This window comes from Sparus aurata, chromosome 10 (genome assembly GCF_900880675.1).
Source record: "Sparus aurata chromosome 10, fSpaAur1.1, whole genome shotgun sequence".
Classification (NCBI taxonomy): domain Eukaryota; kingdom Metazoa; phylum Chordata; class Actinopteri; order Spariformes; family Sparidae; genus Sparus; species Sparus aurata.
Genome location: NC_044196.1, coordinates 7,642,504 through 7,668,841, shown reverse-complemented (window position 1 = coordinate 7,668,841; position 26,338 = coordinate 7,642,504). Strand labels below are relative to the sequence as shown.

The 26,338-nt window shown below is 38.0% G+C and overlaps 2 protein-coding genes across 2 annotated transcripts in view; one reads left to right on the top strand and one right to left on the bottom strand.

The window, feature by feature from the left end:
* Positions 1 to 26,338, top strand: part of LOC115589817 (myelin-oligodendrocyte glycoprotein-like) — a 125,485-nt gene that overhangs the window by 16,952 nt on the left and 82,195 nt on the right. The gene's annotated exons all lie outside the window — the stretch shown is intronic.
* On the bottom strand, positions 114 to 14,826 carry LOC115589782 (uncharacterized). Its single transcript, XM_030430935.1, has 24 exons — positions 14,666 to 14,826; positions 14,089 to 14,250; positions 13,056 to 13,193; positions 12,556 to 12,707; positions 11,962 to 12,065; positions 11,676 to 11,865; positions 11,297 to 11,428; positions 11,076 to 11,219; positions 10,369 to 10,504; positions 8,632 to 8,782; positions 8,165 to 8,301; positions 7,252 to 7,363; positions 6,692 to 6,755; positions 5,907 to 6,110; positions 5,533 to 5,678; positions 4,338 to 4,528; positions 4,068 to 4,189; positions 3,838 to 3,935; positions 3,342 to 3,478; positions 2,947 to 3,071; positions 2,325 to 2,470; positions 2,002 to 2,104; positions 1,159 to 1,295; positions 114 to 986 (listed from the first exon to the last, which is right to left on the bottom strand). The coding sequence occupies exons 1-24, from the start codon at positions 14,823 to 14,825 to the stop codon at positions 872 to 874; spliced, it is 3,306 nt and encodes a 1,101-aa protein (XP_030286795.1). The 5' UTR covers position 14,826; the 3' UTR covers positions 114 to 871.

Below are 26,338 nucleotides of genomic sequence, written 5' to 3'. Positions count from 1 at the left end.
AAACATGCACCTTATTTATGGAGAATTGCTGTTTTCTCTGTGGTGCCACTAGTGCCAGAATATTACCTTTTGGTTTTTGTGTACTCTGTCTGTAGAATTCACCTCTCCAGAACAAGAATTTAAGACAAACTTTATCATCAGATTTTATTTTCAGTATATATTTTTATCCGAAAACAGTTTGAGTAATATGCAAAAGTGGCTGCTGAAGCAAGAACAACAATAAAACTCTCTGATTTTAAACCCTTGCCAAACAATCACTAAGCGGTGGCATAAAAAGTTAACAATTAGAACCCCAAAGTAGCAAAAATCTAATCTAATCTAATTTCCTTGCATGGCTCCAACCCCTCATGTCCCATGTGAAACATCATCAATCTGATTGCTGTTCAGGTTAAAGACTCAATCAGTAAATCACTCATCAGATAAAGATACAACAGAACAAAAGATAAAAGAACATTATGTTTGTTTCTAAATAAAAGATTAGTAACAGGCTTGTTCACTGCTATGTGATCGCCGTCTTCAAGTCAAAACACCTGTTAATTATTATTAAAGTAAAAGCAGATAACAGTCCTGACTTTTGGACATGGAGCACCACTTTACTGACCTTAACGTAGTCATCAAAAACATTTGGTCCAATTGACGTCAAACGTCATTAAAATGAAATAAAACAACGTGAAGACAGAAAATCTAAATCATATGAGTTTGTCCTAACTCTACTGTTCCCATGTATAACTCAAAAGTATGTCGTAATAACAGTCAATCATTTTAATTATCTTTTCTTAATGCACAAACATGTGATAATCAAACAATGTGAACTTGCACTCAACTCAATAACTGATCCCACCACTGTAGCTACAACTTTTATCTACAACTTTTACCGAAGTTGTTTAGAACGGTAGTCAGTTGCCATTTTCTTCATTTCACTGGCTAATTTGAGATCAGCGTTGGTCAGCGGTACTGCTGGGCCACCCTTTGGATCGTGTTTGTGTCTGTAAAACAGTTTTTAATTATTAGAAAAACAAGGATATATGAACAAATTTAAGTTCAAAGCTTCATTAGAGTTGAAATCATGAAAAACACTGGATCTTGTACTTCCCATTATGCAGCTCTATACTTTTGCCAACTCTCTTATTTAATGTTACAAAATAAATATTGACTTACTCTTTGAGATGTTGTTCGATGGCCTTTCGTTCATACACTGTTCCGTAAATTGTTTCCACTGGATCAACAAACAGCTTGTTGGTGAGGGGACAGATTAGATGAGGCGGTACAAGCTGTTTCCCTGGATCCACCAATTTCTTTCAAATCAGAAGTGAATACAATAAATAATTACGTGACATGTAAGAATATGCTGAAAATGTGATACATCATAAAAAGGGTCATATATATGTTTTTAACACGTGTGTCCTTCTTAAGCCCTATTCGCACGGGACTAGTATTAACTGGAGACTCTAGTACTTTGTAATAACTGCGGAGGTCGTCTGTGATCTTAATCCCATGCAAATCTGCTACGTTCGTAATTTGTAGAGTAAGAATTCCACCGCAAGTTACCTACCATATTTCGCCAAACACAGAGGCCATGTGATAATATTAGTCCCGTGCGAATCGGCATCTCTGTAAATTACATAGGATACGCAGAGCCTTGACATCATATCCGGGGGATATGTCAGTAAATTAAATTAAAACACAGACTTTGCTTATCCCGTGCGAATGCGCTGCATGAAACACAGACGTGGTGGGGTAATTTCTAAATCACATGAGGTCCCCAGGTAATACTAGTCCCGTCGAATAGGGCTTAATGCAGCTCATAACTCACTGTTTTTTGTCAATATGTGTGTTATATGTTTTTGTTAATAGATTTCAGGGTATTGATTGAGTTCAGACTGATTCCCTTAAAAACAACAGTATCATCTGATATCATAAGCTACAGCCTCTAAATGTCCACAGAATCAAGTTAAAAACATCCTATAACTAATTATAAAAGTGATTAGACTGTTCGTTTACCTTTTCCATGACATCTCGTGACGTAGCAGCAGTTTCCTCTGTGTGTTTTTTGGCCTCTTGTTCGTACTTCTCAGGACTGGACATAAATTCCTCAGCCAGGATGCTGCCACAAAAAAACACCCAACATATTTAAGCTCAAACAGTTCATTTACCATAGAACAAATCAACATGTTGGTGTTTTGTTTCATTTATACAGTACGAGACGATACAATTTTTTAAAGATTGCAATTAGTGTACTGTGTCATAATTGTCTTGAATTCAAAGTATAATTTACATATTCAATCATTGTTAAATAATTAAACAGGTATATTCTGGGATCTAACCTGTCCAATGGATCTTCAGGCTCCGGGATGATGAGCAGTCCATAGACAGCATTGAGGATATCTCTCATAGTGATCTGGGCGTTGTAGTTCCGGTCGAATATGTTGTGGCAGATGCGGCCCACATTGTTAATATTGCAGTGGTACACCTTGTTCATGTTAAGGAAAATGGCACTGTGTGCACTGTTTACAGTCATTTAAATTCAGGCTAACTTCTGGAGACACAACTCAATCACCAGAATAAAGGCTGGCAATGTCTGTTTCTGCATTTCACAGATTTGTTTAAACTTTACATTTACATTTATGTTACAACTGTACTTCCCTTAATGTTTATGTTCTTCTTACAAATACAGAAACACAGTCTTGAACTGCCATCACTGGCTTCTCGCCTGTATCTATATATGAAAGTCAGCTAATAAAGATGTGTTGTGAACTTGATATAACATGTTTTGTACAAATGTAAAACATAATCATAATCTATGGCATGCAAATGGGAAAGTATTTGTGGTTTGCAGAAACATTAACTGCCAACATGTTATCCTGGCGGCTGACACTAAACAAGATATTTTATTTGTATTACAAATAAGGCTGAATATTTGAAGCTGTTGATTTGCTGGCAGGATACAGGTGTGACAAAGCGAACCAGTGGAGGCTTCACCGGATAGTCAGGACCAAACTGGCAGAACAACTCAAAGACTCCTTTCTCATAAGGTGTGTCTGGAGGTCCTTCCATGACAATCTTCCAGAATGCTGAAATGTTAAAAAGTAAGATTGATTATTAAGTGTTCCAGGGTCGACTTTTCAATGTTGTAGAATCCGTTTAGTAAAATAATTGATTACCGACATACTGTATAAAATGGGTCCTGTACACATTACCTTAAACTTGATGAAAATGTATTAACCTGTTTTTATGTTTAAGTATGGGAAGTCTTTGTGATGGTAAAATCTAACATCAATATTTAGAATAACAGTCAAACTAAAAAATGACCTGTAAATGTGAAAACATTTGATGCCACTTACTGAAGTCAGCCTCTGATGGAAAGATACCGAAGTAGGGATGTGGGTGACAGTGCAGACTCCTCAGCTCCTCCAGGATACGTTTGTCTTTTTCCATCATTTGTCCAACTTTGGAGTCCCGGATCTTCTTTTTCAGAGCACTAGTTTGAAAGATCAGTGCCTCAATATTAACACAAATCTTCTATGACTTTACATTGTAGTCTCCTTTCATTTAAGGAGATGCCCAAAGAAGTTTCTGCTGGTCCTAAAACAACTGCCAACTCATGTGTTAGTCAACTGACATAAATGTTGAGTCTTTTTATTTTGAAGATTTTTAACACTTCTCTTTGTTTTATATCACAGTAAAAATAATATCTTGGCTAAATAGAAGGCATTTGATCTCTAAAAAAAGTTTACCTACATCACAGAGAGCCTCTGAGCTCAGCCTTTGTAGTTTCACAAAACATGAGGACCATTTTTTGTTCCAATTGACATGAAATACGATTATTCTGTCGCTTACCTCTCTGTCACTGTCACTTTACTGTTCATTTCGCTTGGCAAGATAACCTCTGGAGATTTATCATACCCATGAGCAGCACTGATCACTTGTAATGAACTCTGAAAAAAAAGTGAAAATAAGCGAACACATTAAAATGTACAAAGTTAACATGTTTTAAATGTATTATTGTGATGGAGATCTATACTTGAGATGATTAAAATACAGCTGTAGACAAAAACTGTTTTACTAACAAAAGTGATGGTAGATGGATCAGCTTTGTTCTTGGGTTTCCTCATCTCCAAAGAGAGAAGAGTCTCGATCTCAAAAAGCTTCAAACCATCTTTGCTCGTCTCTGGTTTGAAACAGCAGCCTCCTGAAAGCAACATTGATTAATGATTTTGTGGCATTTGCCACAACAGCAGTATAAGCCTGACTTTGAACTCAGAATTCTATCTTGGATCACAGAACTTAAAGATTAAACACTCAGAAAATAACTGTTACTTGATGCCTTCGTACTTTACCTGTTGCATTGCTGATTCCGCGCAGAATGCAAAAAGTATCAGGAGCCCCTGGCTGTAGTTGTGAAGTATTTCTTAGCATTGCATGCACTAAGCTGAGCCGACTGATCCCCACATTTCCAAGAAGAATTGAATCCACAGTGATGTTAGATTTGATCAGGTTGGCAGTAACAACATCTGGCATGCTTGAGGATCTATGCACAAAAAATGTATTCTCATGAAACACAATACAATTTGCATGTATTTAACATGTCTATGCTTCAAATAAAAAGTAACCCTCAACCCCAAAACCTAATCTCAAAGGAACAGTTCACCTAAAATCAAAGAAACTCCAATGTCTCTTTCCAGAAATCATACTCAAGATAATCCATAGACCTCAGGCAGTTACCTAATTATAATTATACAACAAGTAGAGGGCAGCCTATTCCCTTCAGTGTGAGAGACACTATTGTGACTGCGGTGAAAACGTTTTATAAAAGATATAAAAGAAAAAAATCAACATCTTTGTTATAACTTGGCCGATAAAAATAAGCATCTTCTGTTTATCTGTGCAGTTTTGATTTAGTTCGGGAAAATTCAGTGACCGCGATAAAACATTAACGTCAGCTCAGAGTTCATCATCTGGGACTAGAACATCCTTTCTGTTGCTAGGTCGTTACTAAGGGTTGGATTATTTGCTGGAGTGGTAAACTACGTTCCATTACACATGAGTCTACTGACGTGACTGATTTTGTGTCAGTTATTAGTCAGACCCCATGTGTTTCCATGGAAACGTGACGCACACTCGCAAAAACCTTTAAAATTTGAGAGCAAATTGTCCATCAACATGGATATATTTTGATTATACATTTTATTTTTGTTGGTATTAGTTGTATAATCGCAATATTACCCTTGAGGGTGATTTAACGTCATTTGAGCACTTCAGTACTGCTTGCCTGACCGCATCACTGTTGTGCTCAAATGACATTAAAGCACACCCTCAAGGGTAATACTGCTTAAACGTACCCTGAAACCAAGTCTTAACCTTCTTCCCGGACTGGCTCAAAACTCCTCGGACTGGTTAAAAACTGCTTTTGAAGAGCTAGCTGGGACAGATTGTTTACAGTAACCCTAACCCTAACCCTATAGTCACCTAACTACCTCATGTTAGCAATGCAATCATAAGAAATAGGAAACTAGTACAGACAAAGAAAATTACCCAACATCATGTCCATCTGTGAGACAAAGAATGCGAAGTTTACAGTTTGGAAACTTCTTCTTGACTTTGCCCAACTCAAGCATTCCTAGCTGCAGTGCATCATACAGCTTTGTACTTCCTGATGCCTTAAGGGTGCGCACATGTTCCTGGAAAAGTAGAAAAATAAAAACAGTGTCTATGAAGGGGTTATTTATCTATTGTATCATGGCACAGTCCAAACTGTATGCCATCCAGAAAGACAGATCACATCTCACGTTCAGCATTAATATTTCTGTAAATACCTAAAGACTTAGATGTACAGTACTGAACTGAACATGAATCTGCTAAAGAAAATGTTTATTATGGTTTGAAGATGTGTACTGTTTTGTATTTACCTTGAACTTTTCAAGTGTTTCTGTGAATGTGTGGAGAGTTTCCACTGTGGAGTCAAACTTGGCAAGGCCAATGACATGATGAAAATCATAAGCCATGGTCCGAGTGGCAAAGTTGTCAAAAAGCTCTTTGACAGCATGGATTTTCTGTATCTCCACACTTCCATAGCAGTTTTCTGCCATGGATGAGCTTGTGTCTATCAGCACCTGATGAAATTTGAGTCAAAAAATGATTGAATCATATATTCTATTTACTTCCCATCACATTATGTATATGTATTAAACATTTCATGATTCATACCAAATGTATGGCATTTGGCACAAATCAGTCTTAAATAAAGACTATGAAGATTACTTACTATTAAATACATGTTAAAAGAAAATGCACATATTTCAAATGGAACATTTTGCAATTTTATTGGAGTAATGAAAAAGTGACACACCAATTTATCCTTTCAAAGATAACTGCATCACTCATTAACTGATATGAATTAATGTACCATTATTGTACAGTGTTACCATGCATGATATATGCAGACTCTAACTCACAGATTTCCAGCTCAAAATCTGATACCACTCAGTGTAGCATTTAAAAACTTGAGTGGATCATGAACTTTTTTGGTCAGACTAATTTTTTAAATAATTTAATAAAACTATTTTCTGCTGATGACAAGTCTCTGCACAGCTTTAACAACTCCTGTTTGTTTTCATTTAGCCCCCCCCCCCCCCTTGAGAGTGCTGAGAGTGCTGAGAGTGCAGTGAGATAGGCTTTAGAGTTTCAACATTACCATTATGGCTTCTTTTGGAGTCCTAGTTGTGACGAATGAATGGTCATTTCTATGGTCACCAGTTCTGCATGGAAAGTGAAGTAGTGTTAAGATTAATGTTAACATCTCATCTCATCTCATTATCAACCGCTTATCTGTGAGGGCAGCGTGGATGTAACCACTTTATCCCCTTTTGGGGTTACTGACTAACTCCCAGTTATCTCTCTGGGCGAAGGCAGGTACACACTGGAGCTTACCTACATCCGCCCCAAGATGATATTTACTGTATATAAAAAGATTGGATTGGGAATTTTGTCACTCTGTTAATCTAAGAAAAATGATTCATAATGCATAAATGTATTATCTATTCTAAATTTTTACATTTGTCAGAATTGTAAGACCAATTGAGATATTTATTTAGTAGCTTTGCCAATCTGGTAAAAGAAAATAAGGACCCATGCTGCCACTTGTACATTCGAAGCCCCATTTTAGTGATGGATTTGCACATTGCACATGCCAGAATCACCATTGTGATGAACTTGTGCTTTTATCTATAATAGAGTTCAGAATATTGTACTCACGTTACTGCCAATGCATTCACATCGATAGTTTTGACTTTGCCAGTCAGAAAATCGCGCACTTCGATCCTTGCAGGGTTTGCCTTATTTTTAGTCAAATAGACACCAAGGTTGTCTGCCAAAAACAAGGAAAAGTTGGCAAGATTTAACTTCTGTGACAACTGTTAAAACCTACTCAAGGGCAACTGGAGCTACAGTCAACATGAAAGGTCCAGTCATAATACAAACGTAATATAGGTGGTACCTAGGAACATCATCTCCAGTGTTGGGGAAGCTACTCTATGAGCATTGTCTGTCTATCCTGAGCTTTATCAGATAGAAACGGAGAAAGGAAAGTCCATTTGTGGAGGCCGATCATGTGTACACGGAATGTTGCTGGTGTCTGTTGTACTTTAAAGACTATGATCTAAACAACCTCCAACTGAAAAGTATCATGTCACGACTTCTGTCGTGAACTGACACTATGTAAATAAAACTGACTTCACTTTTATCACCCCATGCACTGTGAGCTTGTTAACAGTGTAGTCAACCCTCTGTTACCAAAGAGTGTACTAATGTCAATCCAATATTCAACAGGTTTTCTTTTCTCTTGCATGGCGCTAGTGCTTCAACCCAGCGCTACTAAGTTAACTGCCAGAGCTTTTTTAGGCAGAAAGAACATTGTGTGTGGACACAGATCCTAAACTTTGACTTGGTGCCGTACCACCAGACTACAGAGCTGCTACTTTCATTCTCATAACTGTAGCAATAAATAACCAATCTTCTTGTTAATGGTCATTGCTTATGTAGGTCATATAGAGGCAGGATTAAATTGACACTATTTATCAACAATGTTTAATTGTAACTATGTTTAACATAAATGTATATTTAAATCAGCACCAGATTTATGAAATATTCCTTCAGATTTTTGCAGTACCTTTACTCAGGAAAACAAGGTGTAGTTGATCATAACCAAGACCCTTCAAAAGCAGTGGTGGAGTCGCGCTGAGCTGAGGGAACGCCTTCATTTCTTCTGCCATGTCTCCAAAACTCTTCTCAGTATTTATGTCAAAGCTGTTATTATATGGGTTACTTATTGGGTTACATGAATACTGTGGAAACAGAATCAACTTATAGAACACAAGGTAAGCTGAAGTACATTTCTGAAGTAATGTGTTATTTACCTAAATATCTTAGGCTGCCCAAGGCTGTGGTCAAGAGTCATTAGAAACAATAATGCTGATAAGTTTGGACAACTACCTAGAAAGTGACAATTATTACCATTATTTTAAGATATTACTTTATCTGGGCATAAAGTACAGTCTGTGCATTACATGTGAGAATCTGTATGACAACTATGTCTGTGTTGATGTGCTCTTGAGCATGAAATTTGATCATACATACTTCTGACATGTCACAGCGCTGTGAGAAATCCAGAGATCATATACTGCAATTGATGGGTGAACGCTGAGCAAAATCTTCTCGATGTTAGTGGCTCTCTTGATCGATGTTTCTCGCAGAACGTCTTCGGTGCAGTTTGGAATCTTCTCGCCATCTTAACAAAAGAAAAGAGAAATACAAAATATAAATTTTTGCAATTACCAGACATGTTCACTCAGTGAGAGATTCTGACCCCCAGCTCCACCTCCAGACTTTCCTTTCAAAGCCTTTTGAAGCGCCACCACTACTCTGAATCCCACCTTTAAATCTGACATCTTAAGTTCTTTTAAACTGTGATGAGGTTCATGATAGGAGTAGTTGAGATGGCTGGTAGACAGACAAACTAACACTCGCTATTTTTCATTTTAGTCCACTGCACTGTGACACTGTAGGTCAGGTATACTGTAGATGCTTTTTGCTGTCGGAAATTACCATTCTTTTGGTTTGGTATGTGGCGTAGAGCTGTGTTCAAAAGAGAAATGTCTGTTCTGAAGTGACTACACTATACTTTGAGTCAAGCTAGCAGGATGTAGCATTTGTCTAATTGTGCATGGTGTGTGATGACCAGTGCAATTATCAACTGTTTGTTCGGAAACAACAGTGGCAGCTCTACAAGAGGTTAGCATAGCTGCTACAGCATGATCTGTATCAGAGCAGACAGATGGTTCCTCCTATTACCATTTAAGTATTTTACTTGAAAGGCTGATTTATGGCTGCACGCAGGCTCTAGAGAGAGTGAACAGGCAGAGTGTCTGCAGGTAGGGGCCAGTTTGCCTAACAAACCCAGCTTCAATGACCTTGTTTCAGCAAGCCGGCATTTGACACTTGGCTGCTCTATGAGAGGCAGCCCACCCTGCAGACTTTCAGCCTGTCCAATCATTTTTGGCCAGAGCCTCTCCTCACTGCCAGAGAGTCAACCCCAGAGGAACAGCAGCTGGCTGGTCAGGAGGTACTGCAACAGCTGAAAAAGTGTTGTGTTTACTGGGGAAACTACAGGTCACAAAATTGTTATTAGCACTGCTGCTAAGCACTGGAGCAGAGGCCTGAAAATGGGATGCTCCCAAGTGGATCAATCACAGTCATTGCTGTGACATGCAGTCACTATTCATTTCTATGAAGGTACATGTCAGATATCTGCATAACCTATAGCGAAGGGCATAAACAGGTTGCAGTCGCTCATTGCAGGACCCTTACCGATGGCAGAGGCTGCCACACAGGTGCCAGCTGCACATCAGGAGCAATTTTGGGGTTCAGTATTTTGCTCAAGGTACTTCGACATGTAGCTCAGTTCCACCCCAAGAACCAGCGACCTTCCAATTACTAGTCCACCAGTTCTACCCACTGAGCTACAGCCGCCCATATCATTAATGCCAAAACACACATTTAAGAATTCATTCTGTTATTATTCAAGATAACGGTTGTTGGTAAGGTATTAGAAACTGCTTAGAGTGATTTGAATGCTTTCATGGCAGCTCAGCTCCCATTGGCTTCCACATAACTTGAACCCTGACCTTTCTAGATTGTTCTATGGAAGAGCCCATCTGGTGTTTCAGGCTACCTAGATATATTCACCCCTAGCATTGATAAAGTGGGTGTGAACACAACTACACTCTTAAGTGCCTTCACAACGAAGCAGCTCTTACCAGACAAAATTATAAAATGTTTTTTTTTTTATTTTGAACTATCCTAAATTTACTTTACCTCGGATTTTCTGAAGCACAACTGCTCTTTCAAGGACACCTGGTACTCCAGGTACAGTGACTGGATCACAGAAACGTCTGCCTTCTTCAGACATCAGAGAAAATGTTGCATAGTTCTCATGTTCTGTTGTCTCTTTCTGTTAAAGTAATACAAGACAGAAACAATCAACTGGTAATCAATCCCTTCACTGTAACATTTTTGAATACAGCTGCAGGTCATCAATCAGGTCATTCTATGTTAAAAACATACATCCATAACTACACCGAATCCCAGAATGATATATTTCTAAGGCAATGCAACACAACAGGGTCCTGTGCTCCAATAGTGTTCAATCTGGGAAGTTAAGAACATTTTCTATTATATATTCTACGAACATGCTAAGATTTCTTTAACTATTTTCAATGCAGGAAGAGCAAGTACTTGTGCATTCAATTCAATTTGTCCCCAGGGGGAATTAGCGATTGTGGAAATAGTGGAGGCTACAGATATGATTTTCTTGGTACAGATTTACCCTCACCCAGGCTGCAGCTCACATACAAGCCTGACATTAACATTTTCAATAGATCATTGTAAGAACAGTTTGTTAAGGCAGACCTGAGTCTAGGGTGTGCCGGGGTTGTTGACACACTGTTGGTGTCATCCCACCTTTGGATACCTCATCGCCTGTGTAAATGTAGATTCTGCCTCTCAAACTCATGAGGAAATACCTTTGCTTCTGACAGGAGATGTGCCCAGCAGTATGTTGAATACTCAAAGACATCAGGGTCCTCAATGATCTTATCCCCTCGGTTTGTTCCAAGCTGTGGCAAAAGTTCTCTGAATAGCAAGTACAAGCCTTCGACTACTGCGATCTACAGGGAGAGAAATAAAAAATTTTACCTGAAGAAGAAAATCAAATTTTCTTGAGGCGAATGATCACATGGGTTACCTTCTGATTCCTGGATACGCTCTCATTCCTAAAGAGTAACTGATACAAACTGTGGGCCAAAGGGTAACATCCAGTCAGTTTTCGAATGTAGCCGATCAAATTCTTGCATCCAACTCCGGTACCCTTTTTTTTCTGGAAAAGAAAAACATTATTCAAAACAATTACTGTGTACATTACAAAGTATTTGTCAAAAGTCCCTATTCCAGATGAAATCTGTATATGACCAGTGTGTGTACTACAATTTATCTTATTAAGCTTCTTTAGACTAATACAGCCATTCCCAAACATCACTAGGGGGAGCTCACATTTAAGTCATTTTCCTACAGCGTGTTTAGTATTCCTTCAAGGAAAAAATTATACATCACCGAACACATCTTACAATGATATAAAGTGAAGACAAGAATACACTGATTCCTTTGGGGGTTTGTTGCACTGGGGGAACAACATCATCAGTGAAGAAGTCTTCTTGGTTTAGAACCCCCTCAGAAAACGTGGACAGAGAGAAATTAACTGTTGACCCATCTGAGATTCCATAACTTTCTAACGTGTTGCCACTGCCACGTTCGCCCCTAGAAATATGATTAACAAACACATCAAAATCAGGATAAACAATGAGGGGTTTAAAGCCCAAACTGTGCATACATTACAAATAAATTCAGAATTACCTGTAATGAAGAACATGTGCTGGGATTCCACTTTCATCTGTCAGCTTATTCTTTAAAGTAGTTATTGTGTCACTTTCCAAATCCACCATCACCTCAAAGTCACCCTGTATCAAATATTTAAAAAATGGGATTTAATCAGGTTAAAGGCTTAACTTTGAGTTAATTCTCATTGCTGTACACACCCACCAACAACCATGATCACAAGAACCTCCTAACTATCAAAAAAAAAAAAAAAAAAAAAAACTGTTTGTTATAACTCATGAAATGAAGGTCGTGGATTGGAAGAGTTTATATAAAGTCCTTGTCAGCACTGAGTGAAAGCAAACCAGGATTAGAGAAAACATATATATGTGTTTTCCTGGATGACCAACCTGTAAATACACTGGAAAGTGTTTTGGAGTTGAAATAAACCCTCTGCATCACCGGTCAATGTTATGTTCTTCTGTTCAATCCTCTGAGTCAAAGACTCACTAAAAATGCAAGTTTTGTTGGATTTTCAAAATTTTCAGGTGATATATTTTACTTTTACAGAAGAAAAGCTGCTAAATTGAGGAGATTAAATGGCCTTCGGCACTGTGCTGTATATAAACTCACCTTGAGCATGATGTGGCATCGCACTGTATCACTTCCGTAGGTTTCAGTAACTTCACGCTTTGGCAATTGAGGAGCTGTATTCAGGTTCTCCTTTGATGTAAATATGGCGTAGATTAAATCTCCATTTTTAATGTGTCTGTCTTTTAAAGACCCTGTTCAGGAACAAAATTAAAAAAAACACTTAACTTCCTTTGTTGAGCTATGGTAAAAAAAAGGTTGCTGAGCTTTTTTGAAGCTACTCTTATATATATATATATATGTATATATATATGTATATATATATATATATATATATATATATATATATATATATATATATATATATATATATATTCTCAATTCTTAATCTTATCTACAAAATGTCACTAAACATCATAACATTGAAAAACTCAAGTAGACATGTGTATAAACAATACCCTGATACCCTTTCATAAGTTCTAGGTTGTGCAGTATATTCACACTGAATAATTATTTTGGACCTCAGCACTGAATGAACTTACATGTGTTGAAGAATGGATCATCTGTCAAAGGCAATCCATCTACTGTGTAGAGACAGACGCCTTTGGATGCATCAACACTTTCATTGTGACGGATCCTCAACATCAGATCTTCAACTGTGTTTTGTGACGCGTCCATATCTGCGAATTCAAAGTTATCTAGGTAAAAGTTTCATATGGTATGTAGGTATGTAGGTATTATCAATCTCTCGAGTGACAGGAAAATGGATCTTGTGATGGACAGGTGGTTTGGTGCAGCATCAGCAATACTCCTGGACCATTGTGAGGAAATGAACAAATGGATCTACCAGTCACTCTGTATTCCAACCATCCCCCGTGGTCATGACCTATGGCTAGTGACCAAAAGAATCAGATTGTGGACATAAACTGGCAAAATGACTTTCCTCCGTATGGTGGCTTGGCTCAGCCTTACAGGCTGGCCACACATGCTTGTTTTATGCATTGAGGCCTGCCTATTTGCATGTTTGTGTTCACATAGGCTGCGCAAGGGGAAATGAGAGGGAGTGAGGGAGAGTACATGAGAAAAAAAACTGCTCTTCACCAGTTGTGTGTGTGTGTGTCCTCATGTGCTGTTGGAACACACAAATTATCAATAATTATCCCTGATAATCATTCATTATTATTGCCAAATTTAACAAAAACTCCCTATTAATGTTGCATGAATCACTGCATATGGTGTCCCGTTTGAGGCAGTGTACTGTTGGCTGGAGTAGAGCTGATGCACAATGAGTGAATGCCAGATGATGATGTGAAGTTGTGGACTACTGTCATTAATATGTTTTTCATAGGGAGTGCCTGTAATAAAATGTTTGTACAAGTCTGGGCCTGAGAGTTACTCATTCTGAGGCTCTACCACACCTTTAATACATTCTTAACGCCAGCTGCTCTGTGTTTCTTTTGTATCCAGGCCAAGCACTCACCTTCTAACTGCCATCATGATGTATTTTTTTTAAGATATAGGAGCACTCTGTAAATGGCTTAATAATTTAAAAAAAACCTCTGGTTAACTTCTTACCTCGGATATATTTTGGTTCTGGACATTTGGCGTATGTGTACTGCAGATAGAATGACTCCATTGACTTCTTCACAGATGTCGCAGCATGCTGTGCTGGAGCTCTGAGTCTGCGGATGGTGTTTCTCATGGTAGAAAAACGATTCCTTTCCACCTGGCTTAATCCTGTTGGGAAATATAATGAGAATATTAAATATACCAAACATCCATAAAACTGTGTTCATGGTGTCCAATGTGGAAATTTAACTCTTTAACTATTTTATTTGGTCTATTATTTGAAATGTCTCTTATAGCATTGAACAAAGCATTTGGATTTGTATGATTAGAAAATGAGTAAATATGGCAAACATATGAGAGAGATATTAGAATGTAATAGGAAAACTAAACTGTCTACTCACTCAGTCAACCTATTTTTGACACATTTCCTATCTCTATATTTTTCACCATAACATGGTTTATACATTTATATATTGTAAGAATACCTTTACATGATTATATGTAACGTTGAATATATTCATGTTTATTTTAATCAATTAAAGAAAATGCCATTTAAGACTACATTTACACTCAGTAAACTTACCAAGGTTGTTCAAGTCTTCATCTGTGACACCATCGAGGAAATCTCTTTCATCTTTCACACCGAGCTGGAGAAATTTATTATAGTACTCCTGCAGTCTGTACTGCTCCAGCAAGTTGAATACTGCAGCCATCTGACAAAAACAAACAGTGAAAGTCCTCATTAGTAATAATATATGAACTGGTATCTGCCTGTGTTCTAGCTGTCGTAGTTAGACTGATTGTAAGTAGGACAAACTTACCTTGTTGAGCTCAAGATGGAGTGAAACAGTTGTGCTGTTAAGTTTCTGTTTCCAGCACTTATTTTGTGTTAACTGTGACGTGTGGCTGCTTTAGAGGAAACAAAACCAAAAGTTGCATTCAGTGCCTGAGGGGATTTTTCCATGCTGGGAATTCAGTGCACACACACCACAGATTGTTAATGAGGACTCCAAAGAGCGTTTGTGAAATAGATAATGAATTATGACATGTACTTACTTGTTTTTTACTGTAATAAAAACACTCCATGTCATTATGGTTGCCTGTCTCTGATGTAATGTGATGAATAAGATCCAAATATGCATGCAGTTACATTCAGGGCCATGGCCAGGATTTTAGACATCCTGAGATCTACCCATCCACCCATATAGAACATTTTGAAGACTGTAGTTTAAATCTGAGCATTCCTCTGTGTTTTGACAGGATCAATAATCACTTAGGAAATAATGTCAGTGCAGCACACAGATGAAAACTGGACACAAATTCCCACAGAAGATGGTAAGTAACAAATTTGACTTAAATGTAATAAACGTATTTCTTATAATAAGCAATATAATAATTTTTGCTTATATAAATTTTTTTACTATTTACAACGTAACATCAATTGTGACTCCACAAAGAAACACACACACACACACACACACACATACACACACAAATGTGTTACAAAGTTATTTTATTGCAAACTTCAGCCCAGGTGTCAAAACATCGTAACACTAACTGTTGGACGTCGTTACATTGGAATAAGAAATGTAGATAATATTTCATGTTAACAATGTGTCCGCCATCTCTCTGTATGTTTAAACAAACGACTCATCAGATTTGAGAACCAGAATGTTTGTGGTTGGTTCAGTGTATTGTACGGAGCCCCAGACATGACATGGTCAAAAAAATGTTTAATTATAGCCACAATATAGCTATAGCGTGCGCACGAAATACTACTTCGTGGCCACAAAATACTAAATTGTACTAATAGTAGGCTATTTCGTGGCCACGAAATAAGGATAACGTGCGCACGAAATACTCGTGGCCACGAAGTAGGTATAATGTGCGCACGAAATACTAATTAATGATATTAATATAATTCCTGGACAACAGGGTAAGCAAAACGAGCGCACCTTCTCTAGAAACCGCGGTGAGAGTCTTTTCTTATTCTGTTCTAGTCAATATCTTGTTATCCCGCATTTGGACATTTATTTAATTAGGCTATAATATAGTGAACTTTTAATCGTCTGTGATTTTATTGAAGGACAAATGTCCAGAGAACACTACATAGTAAAGGACCTGGGTCAGATTTGTGGGCACTTCATTTGGGAGAGAATTTCTCAACTGTTCTAGACTAATATGACCCTAAGGAATAACATGGGAACTGTGCGAAATTCGCTATCTGGGACGAAACCCCCTAAAATGGCCACGCCTTTTTTGTCCAACAGATGAATGGGGCATGAATGGGGCATGAATATCAATCAATCATTCCTCCAAGTTATGATATCAGTCAATATGCCATTCTTTTCACCAAACAGTATACTCATTCCACAGAAAGAAATATAAAAATCCAACCAAAATCAATGGATCTGTGGAGATTTCACTACTAGTTGGCGATCGACAGGCTCAGAATAGAATAGAATTATAGACATATTAGTCTATTTGCCAGCCCATAGAGCCCCATTGTGAACCTAGAAATGTTGAGTACACCAAAGTTTTATGTTAGAAATGTACAGTATGGGTCCCCAGCATTAAGAAACTGCCGGATGCTAACTTGCATATGTTTGGCAATTTGCATAATTAGCTTTATTAGCATTAATTAGCATTAATCGCCTATATGGGCAATATTTCAGCAACTACTTGGCCGATTTAGACAATATTGGCATGGTTTTGGGGGTTATTGAGGATGCTGAATTCATTTCTGACATTTTCAAAATTTGAAATGGCAGTTTAAACCAAAAGTGGCCATATTTCAAATCCCAGTGGGCCGATTTTTATGAATTTTGAGTCAATTCAGAAGTTTTAGCTGAATCTATAAAAAAATATTGTAGGATACTTATGAACACAATTATCCAAATGATGCAGAATATGTACATTTTAATTCACATAACGTTACACTCTGAGGTGACATTTGAGATAACAAAGGCAAGTACCATATCAAAATTCAAAGTGGCAGTTTAAACCTGAAGTGGCCATATTTTAACTCCCAGTGGACAGATTTTGATGCATTTCAGAATCAAGAGAGCACAATGGCATTAGTGTTAATGTTGAGACGTAATACTTCTTCAAATTTCTTCAGTTCTGCTTGTGTGTTTTGACTAGGGCTGCACGATATTGGAAAAAACTGACATTGCGATTTTTTTTTAACCCTGCAATATATATTGCGATATGAAAAAATACAGGAATTTTCATCAGATTACCTGAACAGCACTTGATGTTATGATGCATTTCAAAATGATAAGCATGTATATTTCATATGAGCTCATTCATGCGTGCTTGCGCCCTCCCAGAACTTCCATTCCCCATGCTGGCTTACTTTCATTTATAAAATTACGTCCGTCTAATTTTCCTTCGGGTGGGTCGGGCTTCGGTAGCAATTTATAGCAGGTCGGCTCGGGTGTGAAATGTAATTTGTGCTACTGTAGGAAAATGGGTCGGATGCAGTTTTAAGTATGGTGTGTACGGGCGGGTTTTCAAAATAAGACCAATGCAGGACTATGTTGTGTGGTACCGACGTAAATGGTCAAACTAATTAGTTGTGTTACCTCTCGTTGTGGCAACAGATGCAAGGCACTGTTGACACAGAAGATGTGCTTGGTCAATATCATCCTTCTTGTAGCCGAAATAATTCCAGATAACTGACGTTGCTTTTCTTTTTGGCACCAAGTCTTCGTTTTCTTGATTTTCTCTTGTTCGTTGCTCATTTTTCAGTGTTGTTACCAGCGACTCACTCCATGTGCAGGGGCTGGTCTGCTTTGGCACACTGATTCAGAACTAATGTTATTGGTGGATCGCTGTGCATGCAGAGTCTGCATACACAGTGTGTGTCAGGTACCCTTGAAACTATATGAGTTCATTTGCGTCCTACATCGCAGGCTCTGCGATGTGACTATTGCACATACGTACATCGCGATGGCGATGCTCAAACGATATATCGTGCAGCCCTAGTTTTGACTGCACAACTTTGTGTCATTTTCGCTGTGGTTACTGCGTCGGGCAGAATACTGGCTGGACAGAAAAACGGACGAAACAGAGCTTTTTATATTTGGATATGTTGGGACCAACAGATGAAGTCATTCATTGTGGCTTTCAAAGTGGAACATTTTCTTTCTCATTCTTCACACCAAGGTGCAAAATTGAGGTTTGAGCTACTGTTGGTCAGGGTGACAGACACCCTGCTGATCAGGTAGTCAAAACCCCAGACCTTTCTTTGTTCGCTCTCTCACACTCAACGCCCTCTACTTCTTCAACTTCGGATCTTCAAGGGCTCCTCTCCACCTCCCCCCACAGGGCTGCCCAACAAGCTGTGGAGAACTGCAAGCTGCCTTGGCAGCAGGCCCAAAGAACTTCTCCTCACTGGATGAGGTCCTGCCAATCTATGGATCTGAGGAACACCAAGCAGGTTAGCACCGAGCTGCTATCCTTGCAAAGGAAACTAGTTTCCTCCTCTGCCGACTTTCATCAAACCTTGCACAGCAAGGACAGCATTGTTCAACATTGGAACCCCAACCTTCTCCTGTAACCACCAGCACCTTTTCTTCAAAGACTGGTAACGCTGAACTGGGCTTAGATAGCATAGCATTGCACAGCTAAGCACAGGACTTTATACCCTGGTTGATGTGATGCACATGTGTTCAATTTATGTGTTTGTTCACTGTTTTTGGTGTTATTGTGACCTCAAGTTATTGGTAGTTTGCTTTCCTAGACGGCTAATTCGACATTAGTCGAATTATGCTTCACACAGACTCAGGGTCTCCTCATGCAACTAACCATCTTCTATAACCTGGCATCATGTCACACACACACACACACACACACACACACATTCTTTGAGGCTAGAGCATATCACACCCACATGTGATATCAGTCAGTACGTTTACATGCACAGCTTAGTCGGATTACAGCCATAGTTCGACTACGCTACTCAATCAGACAGCTGCAATTGTCCAAGTATACATGCCGGTGAGAAAATAGAATTACTGGCTGAAGCATGTCATACCCTGGTACGATAGGTGGTGCTGTACCCATTTCAACTAGTGGTAATGGAGCCACCTCCGGTGACACAGATGTCTTTGTGTGTCTGTTGTACCACATCGCAGACAACTGGAGACATCTTGGTCTCCAAGATTTCTGGTTGGTTCGCAACTCAGGAGTGAAGAGGTCAATATTACCTCTCCATAACATCTGCAAAGCTGTAGGAGCTGAGCTCTCAAAGTGTCTCCCAGCACTCCATGCCCTGACTGGGTGTGACACAACCAGCAAGATATCTACCAAACTTGCAGCCATGAATGCTGTCCGCAAACAGGAAAATTCCATTCTGATCAGTCATTTCGCCAGTCCACAGCTAACTGAGAGCCCGATTCAGATGGCAGAAACATTCTTGGTGAAGTGTCTCAAACCATCCACCAACCTGGAGACCTTTGATGACCTGTGAATTTGAGAATAGTTCCTTGAAAATGGATTTGGAGAAAGCCCCATGTACCTCAGCTAATGCAAAAAAAACACATTCAGAGGAGTTACTATCAATTACAGCTATGGGTTCAAGCCCCATTTAGAGATGCCACCTTGAGGGAGTGAGGGAATTCTTGTAAAAATCCCATCACACCGAATGAACAGTGACTTATTGCAGACCAGGAGTGACAAGAAGAAAGGGGTGACAAACAGACAAGAAGGGGAGCATCTATCTAGCATCTACATCTATCAAACTTTGTGCAACTGAAAAAATAAAATGTATATATTATTCAAATGTTTGCTTTCTTTCTTCGAGTAGTATTAATATCCAAAATTACCTATTTAAAAATATGTGGTTAATATCGACAAAATGCAGATAGAATTTTGAACCTGGCTTTATCCAATTTTGACATATCTGTTCTGAAAGTTATGCAAATTAGCACACGTTTAATCAGATAATGGCCTATTTGCATATTAAAACATAAAATCCATGAAGACTTCCAGTACAAAAGATGTTTGTATTGATGTCAGTGATCAACATGTGAAGTTTCGTGTTGATATCTATAAGTTAAATCTTTGCCCCATTCATGCCCCATTCATGCCCCATTCACCTGTTGGACAAAAAAGGTGCGGCCATTTTAGGGGGTTTCGTCCCGGATAGCGAATTACGCACAGTTCCCATGTTATTCCTTAGGGTCATATTAGTCTAGAACAATTGAGAAATTCTCTCCCAAACGAAGTGCCCACAAATCTGACCCAGGTCCTTTACTAGTAGCGAAAGATCCACCAAAGAACAGTAAGTACTTGAGTTTGTTCAGCTGGAACAATTTTGCCTTTATCAGTGTGGTCTGAAATAACAGATGAGGTCATTATTTGTAAGGATGCTCCAAACGAATGGCCACCGTCCCGGTGTTGACGGTGTGACGAAAGAGAGCTTCTGGTCAGAGTGGCATGAAGGGCTAAACAGTGAATTGCAGTTTAATGTGACAACACAACAAGTTAGGACTATATATATTTACTGAAACACATGCTGAGTGCAGTTTGGAGGTAAAAGTACACTACTCAAAATGAGTTAGGGATATTGTAATGTTTCACTTAATTGTTTATCTGTGACATATCTGATTTTATATTTTGTGGTATGGGAATATTTTTGGTCATCTTCCCCCCAGACAAAGAAAAATTCCACTATCCAACTCTGGAAATATGCTGTTGGGCATGATAAATGCACCCATACTTCAAAATCCCTAACTCATTTTGAGTAGTTTACTCGGAATTTGGAGTTATAGGCGATTTACATGTTTTTACCAAACTTACGCAACCGAAACAGCAAATTCCCAAATTCTGTAGATAACTTTGAATATTTTGAATCAATAACAAAAAAGCTTTTTTATTTGCTCTATATTTTAATGGATAATTATGCCACAATAACTAACAACTAAGATGGCAATATAGACACATCCTTTCTTTTGGTAATCAGTAATTGACCTAAAAAAATCCTGATCGGCACACACTGAATCATCTGTCAAACTGGCTTTCAGTCTTGTGGATTAACTTTAGAATTTCTATTATTACTTTCGGGTTTGAGACACATTTCGAGAATAATTGGTGAACATAGTGCAGCATTTAACAGCTAAAGAGACAGACAATTCCCTCAGCAGATGGTGGAGAACAAAAAATGTAAAATCATTTGGATATTGGAATTCATCAGGTGACACAAATATGATCATTTTATTGTGTTGCTCTGATATTTCAGGAATATTCTAAATGGTATTATTGTTCAGGAAGAGATACTAATAATTTTGGCAACACAGACTCCTGCCTATCTCTGTGTGCGTTGTGATCCCTGAGCAGAAGAAGTGGGTGGAAAAAAGTGTGAAGAACAAATCTTGACATATTTCCTCTGTACTTTCAGTGCTCACCATAGGTCTTGCTGTTGGTATTCCTACTGCGCTCATAGCAACTGCCAGTGCCGCCATTTTGTGGCATTATTGTCGAAAGACCAGTAAGTCTTTTTGTTAATTTTGGGGTGGGCTCACATGTTTTAAGTCTGTCTTAAAACAATAGTCAAGTGCTCACTTAGTGTGACACGTTTGTCATGTTTGGCACTGATAAAGACGACTTGAAATAACTGTGAACGTATCCTCTAACATGAAACCTACAATTTTCCATAATCAAAGCTGCATTAGAATCAGTTACAATGTCCTAAATGCATGTTTTTTTTCACAGTTTTGCACAAATGTATTGTATTGTCACTTGTTCTTCTGTAGTCATAACACATAATATGTTTTTTGGAGGGTATTTCTTTCACAAACACAGAGCAAAAAAATTATAAGGGTGGGCAAAAAAACTTTTGTCAGAACATTTGTTATTTAGTCACACTGTTCATCAGTTGTTTGTGTGTATTTATAACACAATAGAACACTATTTTATTTTCCACAGACACTACACCAGAGCAAAATGATCCTGGTGAGTGAAACAAGTGATGCCTTACTGTATCCTTTGATATAAGGCTATTATGACTCCTGTGTCATTTGTCTGGACAGTAACACAGTTTATTCATAATAATAAACAAATTCAGCTTTATACTAAGCAGCCGTTTCAACTTAAACGTAAATTAAATAAGACAAGATCATTTTACAAGTCAATAAAGTGTCGGTTTGTTGTAATTAAGGTAAAACCTCATGTAGTTTTGTGTTAAAGCACTAGTCAAGGAATCAAGTCGAGGAACTGTGTTGTGTTGTGGCGTATAACCTGTGTGATATGAAGTGCTTTGCAAATAGTATGTTGTGACACCACCTAAGTGTGAGACACTTTGTCTTGTAGCCCCTGAGGAGCGGCCGCTGAACAGCGAAGGGGAGCCATGCGGCAGTCAGACTCCCCCATCACCAGAGCGGGCAGGTAGGATTGTTCAGCCAGCGTTGATATTATAAAGAGTATGGTCTGGACTTTGATGATTAAAACACTCCAGATTGAGGTCTTTGATAAAATAGTTTTACTCATCTCGACTTGACGAGGCTAATAACAGAAATGAGCCATTTTGAAAGATTAATAATCTGTTTGTGCCATTTAGGTACACTAGAAATGAGAAGAGACAACAGGTCATCGGATGAGAACAAGTCTGAGATGATCGGACTGAAGAAAATGGGAAACAACAGTGAAAGTAATACTTGAACCCAACTATTGTTTGTTTGACACCAACAAAATGTAGAGAGGTTTTATTCCATCCAAATATTTTCTCATCAGGGGCCTCCACTAAAACAGCACGCTTGATGGACTTTATAAGGGCTTGCCACCCATTATCAGCAGTGTTTACTTGTGTTGAATGTTTTCTACACTATAAAAAAAGGAAAAGCAATCAACAAACAAGCTAGCCAATTCCACAATAAGTTGACTATGTGTTTTAGTAATGCATCAAACGCCAACAAAAACTGCCATATTAATCTGAAATGTCCACTATATCCATTTCAATAACACATTTAGGCCAAAATACAGTATTCCATGATTGAACTGTGAAAAAACGGCAAAAATAACAGAGATCACAGGTGCTTTTTTTTCATGCTATTATCGCAAAAAAGAGACGATAGGTGCTTCTATGTCCACCCATGCTTCAACAGCCAATGGGTGATCATGTAGACAAGTAAATAAATAACTATGATTAATTTTTGCTATTGTTACTCTCAAGCATAAGTAACATGTGGACCCATTACCCAGAGGTCAATTTTCAATATATTTTAAAATTATTTTTTAGTGTTTGTAATATTTTCAGCATGATGATGATGAGTTTTTCTTTAATGCTGTGATATTATTAACATTAACATTAACTCGGTGGAGACATTATGTGTCTCATTGAGTTATAACATAAATCTTTAAATGTATGATATAAACAACATATTCAGAATGTATTACAGCAAGTTTGCATCTCTGGTTTTCTTTAAACTATGAAACTAAGTCCTCTCCGGAGAAATTAACTCTCAACAATGCATGCTTGGAAGTATGTGATCATTAGAGATGGGCAGTAGTGACGGAAAACGGCAGTTCTTTTTACTTTACTGAATCTCTAGAATCCGTTCAAAAGATTCGTTCACCGAATCGTTCAGTGCTTTCCAACTCCCTGAACTGATAAGCAGCCAAACGATCCGTCATGAAGTTCATGATTCAGCCCTGAGGTTCACGTTCACTTACTGAGGGACGGTGCGTTCAAGGACTATAGTACATATGAAGAATAACAGTCAACTGATGATGTCTGAAGCTTCAAACGTGATAATTTTGAGAGTTTGTCGGCTAAACGATGCTGTTGGCACATCAGTGGATCTGAAAGGGGGAAACTTAGAAATGTCACGATGGTTATTAGAAATACATAGTCATATGTAACATTATTCTTCATATCAGGTAATGATTTAATAAAAATAAGGGTAAGTTAATGTATATTTCTCTCTGATCCTGTGTGACTCATATGAAATATCCCATAAATATAAACATTTAAATGAAAAACATGAGCTCACAGTGACAATATTTCACGTCAACAAAAATATTATATATCTAATCTTGTTAGAACATATTGAGGTCCATTTTACTGTAATGTATTGCGCTACAACATCTATATTAATGCAGCATTTCTAAACAAATCCTACTGTTGGGACTCACAGATAAAGTCTTTCACTGTGGATTTCAAAATGGACGCTGAACTGAACTCAGTTTCCCAGAATTCCCCAGTCTTCACACCTAGGCACAAATTCAGCTTTGGGCTACTATTGGTCAGGGCGACAGACCATTACTAGCTGTTGTGGTAATTTTGGTTGTAGTTATTATGTTAGTTATTAATCAGAACTACAAACAGTTTAGTTCCTTTTTCTGAGACTGATTTGGTGAACTGGCCAGCTTTTCCCTTCTTCAAGGTGCCTTGAAGTGATCGAATGTAAACTGGATCTTATTATTTATCCTAATTGATAATTATCCGCGATAATCATGAATTATTATTGATAGCCAAATTTAACCAAAAACTCCCTATTAATGTTGCACAACGCACTACATATGGTACCCCGTGTGAGGAAGTGTATATTACACTACATAATCAATTAATAAACAACACAAAGGTTACTTGAACTGTACACGTTCAGCCTCAGTCTTTAATGGCTGCTTTACGCCACCAGATGTCGCTTCATCTGCCCATCACTTATGATCATATCTCATCGTCGCTAAAAATATGTTATTATTTTCTATCAAAGACAGACAAAATAGTTGGCAATCTGAGAAGAAAGCAATGTTTATAGGTAAACAATGTAAATGCTGTTTTTCATTATTCTTTAATTACACTATGCAATCAACGTTTACTTCATAGTGACAGCTCACCTCTAAACCGAGCCACATACTACATAAGGAATATGTTATACCACCATCAAACTATCAGTAACAGCAAAATGTACTTAATGTAAAAAGTAAAAGTATTCATAGTGCAGTAAATTGATATTGTGTGTTTGTGGATTAATATTCCTGCTGCATTAATGTGTATGTGTCATTTTACTGCTGTAGATGTTTAATGTCACGTTCCTTTACACCCAGCTGAGTAGTTTAACGTACAGTGGTGCATCTTTTTCATCTTATGTCTTCATCTTCATCAATGTTGTTGTTTTTCTCAAGTGGTCACTGTCTTTTCTGATTGTATATCATGTTTTATATGTTGTCTTTTCTTTTTGTATGACTGCAGCAAATGATTGTAATCTCAGTATGACTTTCTGGTAAAAAATGTATAATAATGTATATAAATGTTTTTCACTGCACAGGAAAAGTTATAATCGTATAAATAACAGGTGAAAATCATTTGTACTGACACAAAGTTCTGCTATATTAAAACCTGCTGTGAAAGGTGATTGTAGTCAGTAACAAAGTACATTCACTCAAGTACTGTACTTCAGTACAGTTTTGAGGTTGTTATACTTTACATGAGTATTTTTATTTTCTTATAAAGTTATCCTACTTTTTACTTCCACTCCGTACTTTGAAGGCAAATGTACTTTATGCTCCACTATATTTATCTGATAACTTTAGTTATTTTGTGGATTACACTCTGCATCTGTGGGACATCAATACGCTTATTTATCAACAATCAAATAAAAAAAAAACACACTGACTCTGTTCATCAGAAAGAAAAAAACGGCAATAATCATTCAATTAACAATCATCTGTTAAATTACTTTTGATACTTAGTGACATTTAATTGCAGATACTTTTACTACTTTTACTTGAGTCCTATCTATACGTGTCGCTTTTCACTTTACTGTTGGGCCTGTACTGGTTGTTTTCTTTCTCCTGTAGTTTCTGGACTTTCCTCCTCAAAAGTGTCGGCATGTAGTTTGATGATAAAAGAATTCTGCGGAGGCAAGCCTGGGTGGAATGATAGAGCAGTCTTTATTGAAACAGAATCTGAGCCCTGGATCAGTCTGGATCAGAAGTGGCCGCTTTCTGATATTATCAATTCTGTGGAAAAAGCAATGCCAAAATGCTCCGCCCTCTGCCCTATCAGAACTCTTATCTGCCTTTCGTTCTTAGGAGATCTACCAAGTGCCACCCCCTCTGTCTTCCTGTGAGGGCCTTTTTAGAGTCCCTTCTCAAGTACACCCACTTCTTCTGATTGGTCCCTTTGCCAATTTATCCAATAGACTAAAAGAGGAGTTGACCTGTTTCAGGCATCACCCACCATTTGGCATGCAGGTCAAACTTAGTTAAACACTTTATGATCTGTTAACCTCTGACCCCCTCACGGTTG

Excerpts from the sequence above, each read along its gene's own strand:
- LOC115589782 (XM_030430935.1), bottom strand. The coding sequence starts at position 14,825 with ATGAGGACTTTCACTGTTTGTTTTTGTCAGATGGCTGCAGTATTCAAC. Across the intron at positions 6,111-6,691 it reads CTCCAAAAGAAGCCATAATG|GTGCTGATAGACACAAGCTC; the intron begins GTAATGTTGAAA and ends AAATTTCATCAG. Across the intron at positions 4,529-5,532 it reads ACAGATGGACATGATGTTGG|ATCCTCAAGCATGCCAGATG; the intron begins GTAATTTTCTTT and ends TTTTGTGCATAG.